Source organism: Mus caroli, unplaced genomic scaffold (assembly GCF_978045245.1).
Source record: "Mus caroli unplaced genomic scaffold, Mus_caroli_1 scaffold_15, whole genome shotgun sequence".
Classification (NCBI taxonomy): domain Eukaryota; kingdom Metazoa; phylum Chordata; class Mammalia; order Rodentia; family Muridae; genus Mus; species Mus caroli.
In genome coordinates, this window is record NW_028227270.1 from 84,165,938 (window position 1) to 84,185,440 (window position 19,503).

General features: G+C 41.5%; 1 protein-coding gene across 2 annotated transcripts in view; it reads left to right on the plus strand.

Annotated features, from left to right (window-relative positions):
• F13a1 (coagulation factor XIII A chain) overlaps positions 1-19,503 on the plus strand; it is a 187,084-nt gene that overhangs the window by 11,801 nt on the left and 155,780 nt on the right. For both annotated transcript variants that reach the window (XM_029484978.2, XM_021180809.3), the window contains exon 3: positions 5,649-5,837. In XM_029484978.2, coding sequence (XP_029340838.1) covers positions 5,649-5,837 — 189 coding nt within the window. The remainder of the gene's footprint in view (positions 1-5,648; positions 5,838-19,503) is intronic.

The following is a 19,503-nucleotide window of genomic DNA, read 5'->3' on the forward strand; positions in this document are numbered from 1 at the left end:
TACCAGCCAGTATCATTCAGGACTAGCTCTATACTATATAAGGGTCAAGGTCTGACCCTTTCTCAGACTTCTTAGATGCTCACCAGGTTTTTTAGGCTGGGGTGTGAGGTAGAAAGTTGGGTGAATCTCCCTTTCTGGCCATGACATAGAAATCTGGGTAAATTTTCATGTCTAGCTTTATTTTTCTGCATAGATAAAGCTGCTTGAAAAATCAAGGCATTTGAATTAATAAACATTCTTTCTAATAGTCTATCATAAGGGAGGAAAGGTAGTAATTATGGAGGCAAGTGTAGGGAGTACATTAAGACCTGTATATTCATTCCCTACAGCACAAATCTATCTTCCCCATGCTTGAGATTTTTCTTTAATTTGTTTTTAGTACACAATGTAGACACTTTGGGCTAAGGGCAATCTGTATACAATCTCTGTTCCAGCAGTGGCAGGTGATTGGCTCTAGCAGAAACTGATGCAGAGACATGAATTCTTAAATATTTTCAAAGGTCATAAATCTGGGGTTGGGTAGGTTGGGTGGACCAGAGCAGATGTTTTGCAGGCTCTGGTCAGTCAACACAGACAGAGGAGGGAGGTGTACAGGGAGTGGCTGGCCCTCAGCACCAATCGCAACCCAGTATAAGAAACAGCTTTCTAATTGGACTTCAAGACTGACACCATCACAACCCTATTCCATTTTGTCCCCAGAAGAGGTTTAACAAGTTTATGCATGGACTTAACCATCATGCCAGTTTACCATTTTGAATTCTCACTGGATCCTCATTACAAAGTCTAAACCACTGGACGTGGTAAACAAGACATGAAGGAGCTTGTGCCTTGAGCTTTCATTGTGTTCCTCAACCCACTCCAGCCAGCCTATTGTCTTCCGGCTTCTTCTGTGATCACTCAAACTCTTGCTTGAGTTACCCTCCTCTCTATGCACTTGTTCCCAGCTGTCCTGGTCAGCATTAACTATCAACTTGGCACAGGCTAGAATCACCTGAAAAGGGGGTCTCAACTGAGTATTTATCTTTACCAGATTGATCTTCAGGTATGTCTACAAGGATGGTCTTGATTGTCTTAACTGAGGAAGACCTAGTCCATTGTAGGAGTGTCATTCCCTAGGCAAGAGGTCCTTGGCTATATAAGAAAGCTAGCTACACGTGAGTTTGTGAGCAAACTCCATGCTCTGTGCTTCAAGTTCTTACCCTGACTTCCTTCAATGATGGACTGTGACCTAGAAATGTAAGCCAAAGAAACCCATTTCTCCCCTAGATTGCTTCTGCTCAAAGTGTTTTATCACAGCAATAGAAATGAAAGTAGAACCCTATCTTTCTTCTCCCACACCCCTTCCCAGAACCCTAAATTTCTCTTATCATTTATGCCCCTTTCGGCATTTACCATTGTGCTTACTTACTTGCAATTATGAGGCATTTGTCTAATGAATACTTGTTTTACTACCTTGGGTGACAACACAAAACAATGTCCTGTAGAAATCTGACTATAGTGAACAGTAAGTGTACTGAATGCACACTTAAGGTCCAAAATGATTGTAAGAACACAGAGCAATGAGCCAACTCTACCATTGAATGTATTATGAATTCATGCAAGGCCTTAACAATGGAGCTACAAAGAAGAAAAAGCAGTTGCATAAGTAAATATAGCCAAGTAACTACATAGGTGAGAGATCTGTGGGCGTCTGTGTGAAATTGCAATCCCCTATTGATAGAAATGACATCAGAGTGTGTTTTAAGGGTTTTGTTTCAGCAGATGCTTAATGTAAATCTATAGTAAGCTACCAGTGCCCAACGATGCCTTACCTGAAGAAACCAAAATATGCTTTTTTATTTTTATAAGATGTAGTGGTCTCATTGTAGTTTATTGGAAAACTGCAGTCAGAATAATGTATATGAGTTGAGGACAAACTTTTCCTGAGAGAAACTGACAAAATTAAATGTATTATGAAAAAAGGATTTAGAATACTCTGGGAATGACTCCTTAAAAAAGAGGTTAAAAGTTGGGATGGTTTTACTCAAGGGTTGTCTTGGGATAATCTCTAAACTTCAGAGTAGCAGAGGGACATAGACTTGCTCTGGATCTGTGTGGTAGTCCAAACCAGTACTCATGGTCAGAAGCCAAGAACCATCCTCAGTTTGGACAGGGGCTCTGAAGAAGCAGTGTTCAAGAGTGGCAAAAGAACACTCAAAGTCAAATCATGGGTACAAGCTGACAGAGTGTGTTCTGCTCAAGACAGCTTTGGAGATCTCCGGAGAGCTCATTCATATATCTCAGCTCTTACAGACCAAAGCCAAGTCTTTTATTTACATTCAGTCATTTACTTCAAGTTCTCCTTTGATTCTCCCACAAATCAGCATTCCATGACCCCAGCTCCCTGATTCTTAGAAAAAGACATCAAACACATTATTTTTGCATTGCAAATGAATTCAGAGATCTGCCTGCCTTTGTAAAAACAGATAATAAGTTTAGCTGGAGCTGGGCGTGGTGGCGCACGCCTTTAATCCCAGCAGGCAAAGGCAGGTAGATTTCTGAGTTCGATGCCAGTCTGGTCTACAAAGTGAGTTCCAGGACAGCCAGGACTACACAGAGAAACCCTGTCTCAAGACAAACAAACAAACAAACAAACAAACAAAACAAAGAAACAAAAAAAAAAACCAAACAAACAACAAAAAAAGTTTAGCTGGGTGGTATCCTGCCCTGAAATTACCATTCCCACCACACCTGGGCCTGGACCTAAACTCACTCTGTCCCAGGCTGACCTTGAACCAGAATCTGCCTGCATTTGTAAGCACAAACAATAAACTTAGCTGGGTGGGGTCATGACCTGAGGTCACTACTCTCTAAATCTCTTTATCTTCTTCCTTAGTATCTTTCTGACGATCTGGTTTATAATACAGCTGCCTTTGTTCTTTTAGGTCCATGAAGCTCCTTATACAACTCATATTGCATCCTTATATTTTGCATAGTTAAGCATTTATATATTTTTGAACTCATGTTTTCAGATTTCTTTCTCACAGCCTAAAGGGCTGTCTTGAAGATCATAGCTAAGGTCATAGATACACCCTTTCCTTCTAGATATATAATTAATTTTTAAACAAACAAACCTCATATCCAGTAACTAGCAACACTCATGGAGGCCCACACCCTATTTGGTCTGTTCTAGGGATGGGAACCATGTCACACCATTCCTTCCATGACCATGCAGGACTTAGCAGTCAGAAAATCCACAGAGAAGCATATACTATCTTGAAAATAGTAGAGTTGTATAAGAACAGACTATATGTCACGAGGTAAAGGTGCTCTGTTCACTCAGAGACCAGAATCCATGCATAAAGATGGCTTAGCCATATCTAGAAGATCTACCAAATGGTCTAGAAGGTGCCTTTGGCTCCGAGATTCAGTGAAGTTGTAGTATTGAGGGCTTTCCTTCCACTGCTGTACATGAACAGAGAGCTGTTGAAACCATTCTGAGATTTTTGTTTTCATATGATGATTTAAAAAGTAACTATGCTAAGAAAAAAGAGCAGAAGAGTTGATTCATAAAGTCATTTTGGAGAGAGTTTTCCATCTTAGGGTATGTGTGTGTGTATTCATGTATAAGAGAAACAGAGACACAGAGAGAAACAAAGACAGAGAGAGGTTTGTGTATGTTGTGTGTGTGTGCATGTATGTGCATACACACTAGTGCATGTGTATGTGGAGGTGAGAGGTCAACAACGAGCATCCTCTTAAACCATTACTTTTTGATACAGGGTCTCTCACTGAGCCAGACTGGAGAGCCAGAAAATCCCAGGGAACTGCCCACTTCCACAGTTGTCAATTCCCAACTCTTCCTTAAGTTGCCTTAACATTGGAATTGTGACTTTAATAAAACCATAGAAGTTAGAAGAAAAGGCAGCATGGAAAGAGGCTCTAAAATTACACATCTGCAGCTTCCAGTTTAAAGGAAAAGTTCTCTTCAGGGCCTCCTGTGTGTTGACAAGTCTTTGAGATGAGGCAAAAGTAGAATCATCTCTTGCACTTTGCCTACCTAGCAGCAGAGTCAGAGGAACCCATGAAGTACTCCACCATGATGGACAGGCTCCAGCAGGATTCATGGCCTGTGAACCAGCGTAGGTTAGTGGTCCCACTCTGTGCCCGGTATAGTACCAGACTCATCCACTATAACTATAATCTTCCTAGAAAATTTCTGGGCACCAATATCCTCATTTGAAAGGAGGAGAGAACTCAAATCTGGAAGGAAAATTATCAAATACAAGAAATTTGGGACTTGAATTTTAACTTGGTTTTACCCAAGCTTTTGCTTTTTTTGTTTCAGAGACTGTTGAACTTAAGAGTTTAAGGGAATCTTAATGTGCCCAACTTTTTTGTTGTTGTTTTTTGTTTGTTTGTTTGTTTGTTTTTGTTTTTGTTTTTCTCTACAAGGGAAAAATGGAGCCTAAGGGGACTGGAAGTCCTATTTAGAATTCCTGTGTAAAGCAAAGGGGTTTGGGGAGTTTTGCAAGGAGATGTCTACACGTCTTCAAGCTCACAGTTGTCCTTCCTGAATGCATCAAGTACCCAGGCAGCTTGGAAAAATGAGGCCAGGCTACCTGACTCAACTTTTCCTACATGGAACTCCAAGCATATGCACAGAAACCAATCCCCCTAGTCACTCTTCTAAACGACTTCATAGACCTTCCTCTGTGTGATCATATGCAGGAGGGGATGAAGAAAGGCACGAGAGGAACTCACCTTTCTCTGGGGCTAGTATGTGCTAGACAATCTGTAAGTTCCTATCACTCATAGAATCTCATGTCACTATCATATATGTAAGCCTCTGGGTATTGTTGTTAGCCTAACACATGATTCTGTAAAATAAGTGAATATATGCAATATATGCAGCACTATATGAGTAGAAAACATAATTGATATGTATATTCCTGACTCCAAAAGACAGGGAAAACTTGCAAATTTTAGCATCAAAAAGACCAGAGTCTGACACCTAGATGGCTCATTTAGGAGCCAAGGATGTGTGAATCTGATTCTGCCTATGCCAGTGGATGTGGTCACATGTTGTCACACAGAAATGCTGCCTCCCTTTCTAGAGCATGATCCTCTTCTCCTCTCCCTGCCTTTGAGCATCAGATCTACTTTTAGAATTACAGTAGGAGGACATTTGACCCTTCCCGGGGTAGGAGGGAAGTTTGGATTAATGGCTGGCTTTGTCCCTTTGAGGCTTTGTCAGATGTGATCGCTCCTTTTGGAAAAATGGGAAAATTGAAGTGGCAGTCTCACATAGGGAGGGACAGTCGCAACAGGAAGAGCCCGACTTAACAACACCCAGCATGAGACAGAGAATCTGAAGACTTGAACTCTGACCCCTGCTTCTCTGTGGCTAGATCTTTAAACTAGGCACCCTTCTCTCCCAAAATGAGGATCCTGTGCTCTGAAAAGAACTCACAGGTGGGGAGAGGTTTTAAAAGAATCTTTCTTCCAAAGCAAGAGGTTTATTCTCGAATCTGCTGCCCCCTCCCCTCCCTTGCAGTTTCAAGCAGCATATTTTCTTCCAGAAAAAAAAAAAATGAGCTGGGTTTTTGAGTATGTGTTTAGGTCCAACATATTTAATGGCTTTCTTACTTTGCTTTCTGTGTGGACAGATTACCTGAATGTCACAGCTGTTCACCTGTTCAAGGAGAGATGGGACAGTAACAAGATTGATCACCACACAGACAAATATGACAACAATAAGTTGATTGTCCGCAGAGGGCAGACCTTCTACATCCAGATTGACTTCAACCGTCCCTATGACCCCAGGAAGGATCTCTTCAGAGTGGAATATGTCATTGGTGAGTGCTGCCTGCCTTAGCCATGATGCTAGGGGTCACGGTGCAGAGAGAGGTGGGCACTGGCTCAATTTTTCTCTTTCCTTGCACCGTATTTAAGATTGGTTGGAGGAGTGGTTAAATTGGCCAAACACTAATAATTTGGAAAAAAAATTATTTAACTGAGTGTTTTGCTTTTCTCAAATGGTTTCGCATCTTACCATTGTGATTTAGTTGGTGTCATAGGCTGGGAGCATTTGCGAACCTCAGCATCTGATCTCCATATATGGAACCCCAAAGTGAGTTCTGCATGAAAGCAGCATCCAACAGTCCACAAGAAGAGCATGAAGCAGGAAAACCCACTGACCACTTTGTACTCCTGATGACTGATGGTGTACATCTCCAAGGTTCTGGAAAGGACCATTTCGCTTTAGCTTTGTTTGTCCCATTGATTCTCAAATTAATTTGGTCTTGTTTCCTTTTTACAAAGTCACTATTACGTGACATATTTTAACAGATATTCAATATCCACTTATGGATATTGAAGAAATACAGGTACAAAAAAAGGAAGGGTGGCTTGAAGTAAGCCACACACTCCACACATAAATCCACACACTCATGGGAGCTGAGGAAAAAGCCAGGCAATCATATTGATAATGGCTGAAATAATCAAACTAATAATCAGCTGGCCTTTGCAGAAAGGTTTGCCCCCAAACAGCAGCTTAAGAGAGAGTCTAATACTACAGTTATAAACAGAAATAAGACAGAGATACCTGCTATTACTGTTTGTTTACTAAATAGCCCAAAGAAAGCATTGCTGTATGGTGTGCAGGAAAAAAAAACATGCAAGAGAGATATCTTCTATAAACAATGGGGAAAGAAAGCTAAAACTGTATAATTTTGATGCTGTTATGAGCATATATTCAGAAAACAGCAGGGTAAAAGGAAGGAAGGGATAGCGCTAAAACTTCTTAAGCTGGCTAGACAGAGATGAATACTTGAAAATCACACCCTCTAATCCACTAGCCTTAAGCATTTAGAAATAAGAAGTGTTTCCTATATAATGGTAACTGCAATTTTGGAAGATCAAAATAAATTTTAAAAAATATGATACAATTCTATATATGTGATATAAATACCATGAAAAATTAATGAAAAAGCCAAACATATTCTTTTTTTATTAGTTATTTTCTTCATTTACATTTCAAATGCTACCCCAAAAAGTCCCCTATACCCTCCCCCCGCCCGGCTCTCCTACCCACCCACTCCCACTTCTTGGCCCTGGCGTTCCCCTGTACTGGGGCATATAAAGGCCAAACATATTCTTAAATGAGAAGTTTCAGTATGCTTCCAACAATCTTCCAAGATGTTGGTCAAAAGTTGCAACACCCCAGCTAAACTAAAGTAACTTGTAATTACTTTATGTAATCCAACTATGTAACTTGGTAATGCTAATGAATTATAGGCTTTGGACTTCTATGCTGTAAAGAGACCTTTTGTTTTGATTTGGTGTTTTCAGATAGGTTCTTACTATATAGTCTTGCTAAGGTTTAGTTGGGCTGCTCTTGACATAAACATGTATGAAGGAATACGGGAGTCAGTGATGGGCGAGGGAAGAGTTAAATAACAAGGTCACAGAGGCTCAGTGGCCTCCAAACTGTGTAGCTGGATTAGGATCTGCAGAGCTGCCCCATTGTAAGGAAGGGTGTGAGACCTTCTTCCCAGTGCATGGCTGGTCCTTGGTTCTCGATGGCCCATAAGGAACAGCTGTGACATTAACACCGTAAGTTTCCTGTGTTGGTCAACAAGGCTCTAAGAGTGGGTCAGCTATGGAGAGCTGTCAGCCACTACACCCTCATAAAAACAGAGAGGTCTGGGCAGTATACCACACTATCTACTAGTGAGAGCTGACATCTTCAAACAAAAGAGAAACAGTATTGACTTTATTTCTTCGGTTTAAAAGAGAAAATGCATAGCTCATCCTACTTTTAAGATTAAATCCTGTATATAACCAAACTAACATGTATTTGAAACCCTGCTTATCCTCTTTCTATTTTTTAGCATTAAATGCTGTTCCATTGTAGCCCTTATGAGAATTATTACATTAGTCTATTTTCTGATTCCAAATTTACCATCAATATAAGAAAAGAAAGCAACAGAATTCAACTTTCTACTGTTTAGTAGTTGAGAAATCACTCACACGCAAAGGAGACAATTAAAGAACCAGGGATTGGGGGATTTGTCTCCTGTTCTTTTCCTAATTCCTGTCATTTGAAATGTCACAGGGCCATTGCAGCAATAGCGCTAAAGACTGGGACAGGCTGGAATCTCTCCAGCCCTTATCATTTTTCATCTGGAAGGAGAGCATCTCTTCTTTTAGAAGGCTTAGGGGCTGGTGAGAAGGCTCAGCAGGCATAGGCACTTATTGCCAAGTCTGATGAGCCGAGTAGATATTCAAACTTCACATGGTGGAAGGAGATTAAATGGCTCTCACAAGCTGCCCTCCCCACACAAAACTACATGTGGAAAATGCTTAAATTATTTTTAAAAAAATGATAAGGGATGATGAATTGGCTCAGAGTGTTACCCCCATAGACGACCTAGTTCAACTTCAGCTTCCATCTCAGTAGACTCACCAGCACCACATGTAACTCCAGCTCCAGGGAATCTGACACCCTCTTCTGGCCTCTGAACCCACCTGCACTCCTGTTCACAGGCACACACAAGTGCACATAATTAAAACTAAAATTAATCTTACAAAAATAGAGGGTTATGAGCAATCAAATATATCAACAATGTTAGCTAAGTACTCATTTTTAAAGAGCATACCTACTAGTTGCAGAATGTTATTACTACAATAAAATTACACACACACACACACAGCTTCCATTCCACAGCTGCATTTTTTGTAATTGTTTCCTTCTGCTTCTCTGAGGCTTTTGTCTACAGTGCAACAGGTTAATACTAGGGAGTGTCTTTTTGTTGCTATCCTTAGATCCTAGCTCATGGGTCTTATTCAGAAGTTGTTCTGCTTTCTAACCAATTTCCTTTCTTCTTCCTCCCTCCCTCCCTCCCTTTCTTCCTTCCTTCCTTCCTTCCTTCCTTCCTTCCTTCCTTCCTTCCTTCCTTCCTCCCCTCTCGTTTCTCTTCCATCTCCTCCTACTTTCTTCCTTCCTTAGTTAAATATACATTTAATATTTGAGCGATCCCTTCTAAAATATTTAAACAAGATGGTCCCAAGCTGGGCGGAGGTGGCACACGCCTTTAATCCTAGCACTTGGGAGGCAGAGGCAGGCGGATTTCTGAGTTCCAGGTCAGCCTGGTTTACAAAGTGAGTTCCAGGACAGCCAGGGCTATACAGAGAAACCCTATCTGGAAAAAACAAAAAAATAATAAAATAAAATAAAATAAACCACCACCACCAACAACAAAACCAAGATGGTCCCAGATGAGCCTACTTGCATTTGGGTTTTCCAAGAAGGTGTCCAGGAGAGTGCACGGGAGAGTTTGGGCATTTCCTCTGCCGGGGTTTTGCAAGCTTGTATTTGACAACTGCATTCATTAGCTGTATGCAGACACAGCCAGATGCAGCATTGGGTGGGAGGTGTTAACAAATTTGAAGAGGTGGGTGTGGCTCTCTCTCTCTCTCTCCTCTCTCTCTCTCTCTCTCTCTCTCTCTCTCTCTCTCTCTCTCTCTCTCTCTCTCTCTCTCTCTCTCCACCTCAGCCTGCTGCTGGAACAGGGTGTTAAGTGTGGCTGTGCCAACCTGTGGCTGCAGCTGGGACTTGAGAGCAGCTGGTGGTGTTAATTTGCTGTTACTTTAACATGCCTCCCCCTTCTTCATAGCTAGTTGAGAAAGAAAAACTGCATCCTTTTTTAAAAAAAATCACTACTATAACACATATTAATTGTACAAAGGAATAGGTTCTGTTTTGATAGTGCCACACACGTATATACTGTGACATAGTCACTCTCCTCTGCTAGCACCGACTCTTCCCTTCAGCCCCCTCCCATTCTACTTTCAAGCCATTTTGTTGTTGTTGTTGTTGTTTCCATATATGATAGATAACATATTTAATGGCACTTATTTTTCTATATGTAGCTTATTTTTATCATGGTGTTCTTTAACCCTGCCAGTTTTCCTGCATGTTACCTGATTCTGTGTACCTTTAGAGCTGAACAATACACACACACACACACACACACACACACACACTTTTTTTTTTAAATCAACTCTTCTGTAGTAGGCACCTTGGTCTAACTTCAATCTTAGCTCCAGTAAATAGCATTGCAGCACATGTGGATATGCAAATTTTCCTATGGTGCCCTGAAGTGGATCGCTTCAGGTATGTTCCTGGGAGTGAGATAGCCAGATCATAAACCTACTCTAGTTTTCATTTTTTGTAGAACCTGTCAACACTTTCTGCATGGAATATGCTAATCTGAACCCAATAGCCATGCATTCCTTTCCTCACATCCTGCCCAGTATCTGCTGTTGTTTTTCTTTGGTTTTGTTTTGGTGATAAGTATTTGGGCTGAGATGACAAAGTTACTCCAAGGCAAGAACCCTTAGTTGTGTCTTCACCAGCTCTCCTGACACAGGAGAGGGCACTTACACACCCTCTGAAGTAATGCTCTGATCCACGAGAAATGTCCTCCTCCCTGGGTTCAATCACAGAGCCCCAGAGAGTTGAGGCCATGACTTCAGAGCCTCTCTTGGCCTTTTTCTTGGTCTCATCATGGCCCCTACAGCCCCATGGGTCTTACTTCATTTTCTGCTGAAAGAAAAGTGCAGAGGAAGATATTAGCAAGATCAGAGCCTCTTACCCAAAAAACAAACAAACAAAAACAAAACAAAACAAAAACAACCAAACAAACAAAAAACAAACAAACAAACAAACAAAAAACCCAAGCATTTCCTAGAATCTTCCAAGAAAGCATTTGTGCCTTTCTCGGAGGGTGATTGTTTGAACAACATGTCTTTCCCTGGTTATATCAGTCACTCTTACATTGCTGCCACCCAAAAAAAAACAAAAAAATAAAAAAACAAAAAAAAACCACTTGGGGGGGGGGTGAGGGGATTATCTTCTGATCCACGATTCATAGATTTTGTTCAGGCCCCTTGTCTCTGCCAACTTTGAGCCCATGGTAGAATAGAATGTGTGGAGGAGGTGGCAGTTCAATTCACCTATTGTAAATGGCAAGCAGAGAGACAAGAAGGGACTGAGGACTAGGTATAACCTTTGAAGGTAGATCCTTATCTAGTGCTCTACTCCATCCAACTAGAACCCACCCCCTCAACTTTCTAGAACCTTCCAAAATCATACCACGACCTAGAGACCAAGGGATCAATACATGAGCTTGTGGGGATATTGCAGACTCAAGCCATAACACCAGGTGTCTTCAGAGTAGAGTCATGGGAAGGCTAAGAATGGATGTAATGTTGGCTGGGTTCCTTTCATCTCTGTCATCCTGTGAACACAGAGGGGCAGCCCTTCATGATAGTACCACTAAGGCAAGTCATTTGTGACTGAAGCCATCAAGTACCCAGGCCTAGTTCAAGTGCAGACATACTATGTATACCTTTAACCTTACAATACACCAATATATTGTCATCAACATTTTAACGTCTATTTCTCTCATTTCTTTCTTTCTTTCTTTCTTTCTTTCTTTCTTTCTTTCTTTTTTTTTTTTTTTTTTTTTTTTTTTGGTTTTTCGAGACAAGGTTTCTCTGTATAGCCCTGGCTGTCCTGGAACTCACTTTATAGACCAGGCTGGCCTCGAACTCAGAAATCCGCCTGCCTCTGCCTCCCGAGTGCTGGGATTAAAGGCGTGTGCCACCACGCTCGGCATTCTCTCATTTCTTGAGTAGCATTTACAAAGAGTCAGCAGGGTATTGGGTTCTGAGATAGGAATGACACAGAGAAGTCTCATTCATGATGTTTTGCTCCAGCATACATCATGTTGGTGTAGAGCATCAAAACTAAAGGAGAGATGCTCAGGAGAAACAGAGCATGAGAGCCTGGATGAGGGCAACAATTATAGAAACAAAGAAGTTTGTTTCTGCATTCTGGGATTCAAGAACGATCAAGGAGGCAAAGTCAATAAGACGAGTGTGAGGTAAGAGAAAGGATGAGTCAAGTGTATCTCCCACGTTCTCGCTGTGGGGAAGGGATGACAAAGGCAGTGCTTCCCATTGGTGACTCACTGGCATGAGGCACTTCAGCACAGGCTGGTGTCTATTTCTCACGTACACCTTCCTTTCTGGACATTGCGCTATAGCCACCACTTTTCAGATGACATCAAGATTGAAATGATTAAATGAACATGCCTAGATGAACCTGAAAAGTATGGAGGCTGCTCTTTGGAGTTTTTGAGTGACTTTCGTAGCTACGTGTTCAAAGACAGTCTGAATGTGGAGTGTAAGGGTGGCATTTCAGTTGGATAGAAGGAAATTTGGATACACATCTGGATAGAAAAGTTCACTCAGCAAAAGTCAAGAGTAAGCAGGGAGAGGAACTCAAACCTTGAGGGAGAACAACTTTAAAGGAAGGTGCCAGAAACCAGAGTCCTTGAGGGGGAAACAAAGGCCAAATAATCTGAGAAGCAGGAGGAAATCACACACTAAGACAGAGAGTTAAGTGCCTTAAGGGGACAAGAGTGACCAATGTCATAGATGTGAGAAAGGTCTAAGCCCCGGAAGTACCTGTTGACCTCCAAAGGCTTTGGCTGACTTGGAGTCATGAGCACAGTGTGAGGCAACCTCATCGTTACATAAAGCAACCACACTCTAGCTAACTATCCCTGCATCCTGTGGGCACGAAAGATTCTGTGCTCTACTCATCCCTCACTCATGGCAATGGTCTATGCTTCTCCTGCAGGAACCCAAAGCTTCTCTGACTCCTTGGGCCTGTTCCCTGACTCCCACCTCTGCCTGCTGCATCCAAGCCCCTCCTCATCCCGAAACAAATACCAAACCAAAACTCCCTCCCTCTAACCTGTGTCTCTAGTTACCATTAAGACTTTACTTTCCTACTTTTGACCCATCACACCTCACACCTCAGCTACTTTCAGATCATTACAGTTGCTAACTTTACATTTTACAGTATTAAAATACAGTATCCAAGGCTAGGTGAGAAAAGGAGTTATTTAGACCACTATTTTGGATGTCTAACATCAGGCTGATTGATCAGAATCTGGTGAGGGATCTATACTGTATCCCATCAATAGAGGATGGCATCATGGAGAGAGCGTATAGAAGAGGGAGAGGTCTCTGGGACGAAAGCTAAAGACTGGCAAGGATCAGTCTTGTCATTTTGCCCTTCCAGGGCCACGTCCTCAAAAAAGTAATCATCCGCATGATTCCATGTCACCCTGACACATCACACTGGGAACTAAGCTTCCAGCCCATTCTTTGGGGAACACATTAACACCTCATCCGAACCATTAAAGTCAGAAAGCTAAATCTTTTAGTGTTTTTTTCTTTTCTTTTTTTTAATCATTCAGAAATTCCAGATAAAATTATCACATCGATGTGTGCTTTTCACACATATAACATGGCTTCCCCACAGAGAAATTTCCTGCCCCAAATCTCACAGAGGAATAAGTCAGAGGCCATGTTGTGTCTACACTTTATGCTTCATTTCCTGAAAAGGGGCTATTTCGGCATCTCGAAGGAGCACTTCTGTGGGGTGTCATTTCAAATCTTTGCCCCCTGTGAGTTTCTGCACTGACAACGGGAGTGCTTATTCCTAAGCATCTGTGGGAAGCATCAAATAATGGCATCTGAGAAAGTAGGACAGTGTTTGCCAGCCTGTCTTCCCTATGGACAACTGTCACGAGATGCTCCCTGGGAAAAGAAAAGAGTTCTGTGGTCAAATACATTTGGCTCTTGCTGTGGTTCGTGCCTCTTCAGTCACCACCATCATCTGCATATTAGAGGTTTTACATCAGCATACAGTCAAAACACAGGTTTAGTTTAGTGGAATATTTACTAAAATTGTTTTACTGCAAATGCTAACCTAGTATGTTTTTATTGTTATAGTACCCTTAAATAAAATGCAGAGCTCATCCCGGGAAGTGCAGGATTCCAGCTGGCTATTACCTTTGTCCTATAGAGCACTGAGCAGTGTGAATCTGCAACTTGAGTGGATCTGTAGTTTGTGGACAGTGCTTAATATAATACCCCTCTTTACAGTATGACAATTTAAGATTTTGTGTGAGCATTACAATAAATGTCGAGTTAGCATTCATATTCAGCAGCTTTCTTTTCAAAATGATTTTTAAATATTCACTTTATAGTCATATTTTTATCATCCATATTTTTGGTTTGGCTTCTTTTGTTGTAATGCTTATTATTTTATCCTTTTGGTATATATTCAGTGAATACTTACTGAACATTTTGCATGTGAAAGCACCAGGCAAGGATCAGATCAGAAAGAGATTCTCTGTCTTCACAGGGAATGTGGTCCTGGGTGACACTCTGAGAGGTAAGATGCTCGCTCCCTGCCATTCAGGGGGTGACCCTGTGATCAGGGAACAGTGTGAGAAGTAGGATGCTCACTTCCAGCCTCCAAGGGGCAGACCCAAAGTCAGTGGGACAGCTTGAGAAACAGAGGTGGAGTTTGGTGCCAGCTTCTTGAGGGAAGCTGTCTAGAGTTATTTTGAAGGCGGTGTCTCGCTGAGCACAACGCAGGGAATCCCCCAGGAAGAGCTTTTGAAGATGGGTCTGAAGTGGGTGGTAGTGGCTATTCTGGGACACAGGGTGCGAAGGTCAGTGGGGCATGAAAACTGGAACAGATAAGTTATTTTGTGCCACTTGTTAAGAAGCTTCCATGTTGTTCTATAAATAATCAGAAGCCTTTGCAGAGAGGGGTTTAAGTAAACTGCTAAGGAGATCTGAAGCCAAGAGCAGCGGCTGAGGCAGGAGGATTGCTGCAAGTTTTAGGCCAGCCTGGATTAGAGTGGGATCAATTAATTCTGAAGGGAAAAAAAAAGATGCTGGTTTCTGTACTAAACTAACTGGAGTGATGAGGAGATGAAGAAGGCTCAGACACATACAGAAATGCTGGCATCACGTAGATGTGCTCACTCTGATAGAGGCCCCCCAACTGCAAAACTAGGGGAAACTCAGGATGTTTGTTTTACGTTGGAATTGAGGAGGTCAGTTCATTGTATATAGCTCAATAAAGAAGTGAGTTTAACTAACCGTGGCAGCAGAGCACTATGGAGAGGCCAAGGCAGAGGGGCCAAAGCAGTAGGGCAAACTTGATCCTTGACTACAACATCCAAACTCCCCCCCCCCAAATACCCTCCCCTTTTCTTTATAAGTTAACTTTCTAAGGTGTTTTGTTGCAGAGTATGAAGCTAAATAAACACTGATTAAGGTTAAAGAACATAATTTATATGAAATGGCCTTTCATGCTAACATCAAACTAGAAATGAGAAAACTAGAACCAGGCAGGGCAATAATAACCACCACTGAAACTGGGGACCAAAGTTCACAGGGATTCAGTAACTTATTTGAGGAAATAGGCAAATGATTTTTATAGACGTTTCCCAGAAGAGATATGAATGGCCAACAGACATATGAAATATATTCTTTATTTATAATTACCAGCATAATGTGATTTAAAACCAGTCTGTATCTGCCACCTGTTAGAATGGTGATTATTTTTTTTTAAAAAATTGACCAATGACTATCGGTGGTAAGGACACTGAGAAAAGGGAGTTCCTATCTTGACATCCTTTGGTGTTGAACACTAATATAGAAGTGCAAGCTAAATAAACCCTTTCCTCCCAAATTTGCTTTTGGGTCATGGTGTTACAACTTGGCAATTGAAACTCTAACTAAGACAACCAGCACCTACATCTTAGAGTCCAAGGCTCCACTGCATGTCTTCTCATCCACCTTAAGAAGAGTTAAAAATGATTATCCACACCTTTGGCTATCCTCACCTCTCTCACTATCTAGCGGCGCTTTCTAGTCTTTCCACCCTCTTCTATAATGAATCGTTCTCCATCTTGATCTTTCTCTATTTCTTGTTGTTATTACCCATGTATGCACACACATACATACACAAAAAAACCCCACAAAGACGCATAGACACATACACACACAAACACAAAATCTCTCTCTCTCTCTCTCTCTCTCTCTCTCTCTCTCTCTCTCTCTCTCTCACACACACACACACACACACACACACACACACACACACCTCCACACACACTCTCTCACACACACATACCCTGTTGGCATACATGTCTATGCATCTCAGCCAATAAACACAAGTTTCTAAGCAAAGTGAAGATCTCAGGATATCAGAGTCACCAGTGAGTTCTACATCCCATATGCTGTATGCAAAGCACATGCAGGAAGAACTGTAGTGGTTAGGATGAGATTTCACCTGTACCTCCCTCCATCCCTCTTATTTTCCCCTCTCCTTTCTGATCCTCTAATCTGACCTCACCCTCTCCCCTCTCCCCTCTCCCCTCTCCCTATCTCTAAGCCCCAGTCTTTCTGTGATCCCCTGTACTTGTGAATTCATAAGTGTGGCTCATTAGTACACATAGAATTGAAACTGTACTTGGTTAGGAAGTTGTAATCTGAACTGAGGTGTGATGTGATGCAGGCACCGCTGGATGTTCCCTATAATTCTAAAGCATCTTGCCAATATGAAGTGAGGGCTGAAAAAAGTGGGAAAAGATACCTAATGAAAACTAATGTTCCAACCATCACACTTTGGTCTTATGGCTCCCATCTGAAAGGAGGCGTCATGTAAGTGGATAGAAAACTCACTAAAGCAAGGCACTAAGTGGACTAATTATTCATCACCCTTGCCCTCTGGTTCCTCCCTGAGTGTGCTGCAAGGATTGATGGAGGATAACCTGAAGCTCTTTCAACCGCTTAGTGATAGTTGCTTGCTAATAAGATGACCCAATTACCAGCCTTATTCTGAACATTGCAAGTTCATAGGCAGCTGCATCTCCATGGTGTTTCTTACAGGAGGACAACCCACATAAAGTGCCACTATAGCAGCAGCCAGACTGCCTGCTCGAGATGAGCTATAAATAGCTGGGCATGTCTTTGGCTAGCCTCACCTCTCAGGATCTCAGCCCCCTTTCTTGTCTTTCCTTCTCTTTCTGTAATGGGTCACTTTCCATCTCTGACTCCCCACTCTCCTGTCCTCACTCTCATGCACATAGACATGTGTGCCAGGCATAAATGGTTATGAATTTTTCTACTGAATGGGGGAGGAATGAGTCGCTGCTTGATGATGGGTTGAACTAGCCTATCTGTTTAAAAGGATTTCTTTAGCCTTCCAGGCATCCAGGATCAGGGCTCTGGACCTGCTTCCCTGACTAAGGCTAAACATTCTCTTGGCCACTGCTCTTTTATTTACCATCCTAAAGGTTAAACACAGGGCTTTGTGCAGGTCAGACAAGCACGCTTCTGGGAGTTCCATCCCCAGCCCTTGATTGGCTCTTTGAAAGTTTCTTAGCTGAACTACAGGAGAGCTTGTGGTGGTTCCTCCAGTCTCACAATTTACTTTCTGTCTACTGCTATTTACCAGCCTTCATAAGATCACAGCTAATGCATTGTTCAGAGAATTGGTGTGGCACAAAGTCCTACTGCATTCTGCATTCTGGCATCTCATAGTATACATACATACATGTATTCTGGCATCTCATGTATACATACATACATGTATGTATAACAGAAGTTTAGCAAACTATACTAGCTCTATTTAGCTTGATTGAAGTTAATTTACCTTTCTTTAACTGACAGGTAAGAATTGCACATTTTCCTAGGGGATGGAGTAATGTTTGGGTAAATGTACACAGTGTTGAATATCCACTTCATATACAGATCACCTGTCTTTTAAAACCTATTTCTTCATGATGACAGCATCAAAATCTCCTCTTTGACAAACTTCATTGTCACAATACGTTGATTTTGGCTATAATATCATCCAAAGCATTCCACCTATTCATCTGTGTCTTTGTCCCCATCAGTCAGTCTCTATATTCCTCCTTATTCTATCCCTCCCTAGGCCCCAGTAACCAGGATTATATTCTACTTCTGTGAGCTTAGCTTTTTCTATTCTATCTGAGTGACTTCATGTCTTATCTGTATTTCCATATCTGGACATTTATTTAAAATTATGAATCTAAGTCCATTGCTATTTTTGGAAATGCCAGGGTTTCACTCTTTCATCACTAAATATTATTCCGTTGTACATATGAATTATTTTAATTTTTCCTTTTACGAACAGTGTTGTGAACACTGATGGAAAGAAGGTAAAGGTACAAATGGCTGTGGTGCATACCGATCTCATGTCCTTGAGTGCACACTGGTGTTCTAAACCTGTCTTTAGACCAGTGGTTCTCAGCTTTTGGGTCATTCCAACCCTTGGGTGGAATGACTCTTTCACAGGGGTTACCATCTGAAAACACAGATATTTACACTATGATTCATAACAGCAGTAAATGTACAGTTATGAAGTAGCAACACAAATGATTTTGTGGTTAGAGATTACCACAACATGAGGAACTGTATTAAAGGGTCACAGCATTAGGAATGTTGAGAGCCAGTGCTTTAGAGTCAGTTCCAGATAGAGTAATAGGAATTCTGGAAACAGTTACTCAATAGTTAACAGGCTAGCAGTCTGGAAGGAGACTGCAGGCAAAAGCTGTAGAGTAAAGTCTCAGACAAGGCAGGTAGGTCTAGAGAAGAAAGTTGGGGAATTAGGAGTGTTTTTTGAGGGTAAGAGTCATGACTGGCCTCTATATGTGAAGGGGTTTGTTCATGAAAGCCAAGTGGCTTGTTCTCCAATGTGCACTAGCTTTAGTAGAAAAAAATTCCTTCATGGATTAAAGCCCCTTTCTATACTCATAGCTTGGGCACCATGCACTTTCCAGGCACAGAGATGGAGGTCAATTCTAGATAGCCTGTGAGCACCGAATCTCCATAATGGAGCCAGTCTGCTATCATTACTTGGTTGGTAACTTATTTTCTGATTCCTGGTGATGGGCTGGGACATCTGGATTCTCTACACAGCACATTATTATCCTCCCCAAACATCCATTTCATTGTGTTAGAGTCCAATGCAAACCTAGAAAAACTCTTTTATTAAATGATCAGAATCTTATTAACATAATCTTATTAAATCCAATTAAGTCACCATTAGTTTTCAAGAGCATTTCGAATCAGCTCAAGAAAATGTGCAGGCCTCTGTAGAGACAAGAGTTAAAGAGATTTTGCCAGGACCTGTTTCTTCTACAGACTAACCAAAGTGCCTCTGTGAAGACTCTAGAAGGGAGAGATAGACAGCCCATCTAGAAATATAATTTCCTGCTTGGAGTTGCGAAAGAAAACATAATTTTCAAAACAGAGGTTTCTGAAGGAGATATGTAAAATGATAAGAAGATGAGTTATAATAAAATCAAGTATTTAATCTCAAGCATTCATTTAGATGGAAAGCAGAAATTATGTTCATGAGTCGTAACTTGAGCAGCTGTTGTCATCTGCCTAGCCTGTGCTCATGTAGAGCTTCAGCTCTGTGTATGACGAAACAGGAAGTGCTCCCAGAACGGCAGGCTGAGTTCATCTATTGTGAGTATGCTTTTGCATGGAGATATATTGATAGCAGTTTCTCTAATTCAAAGAGAACTCACTGTGACAGTAGCT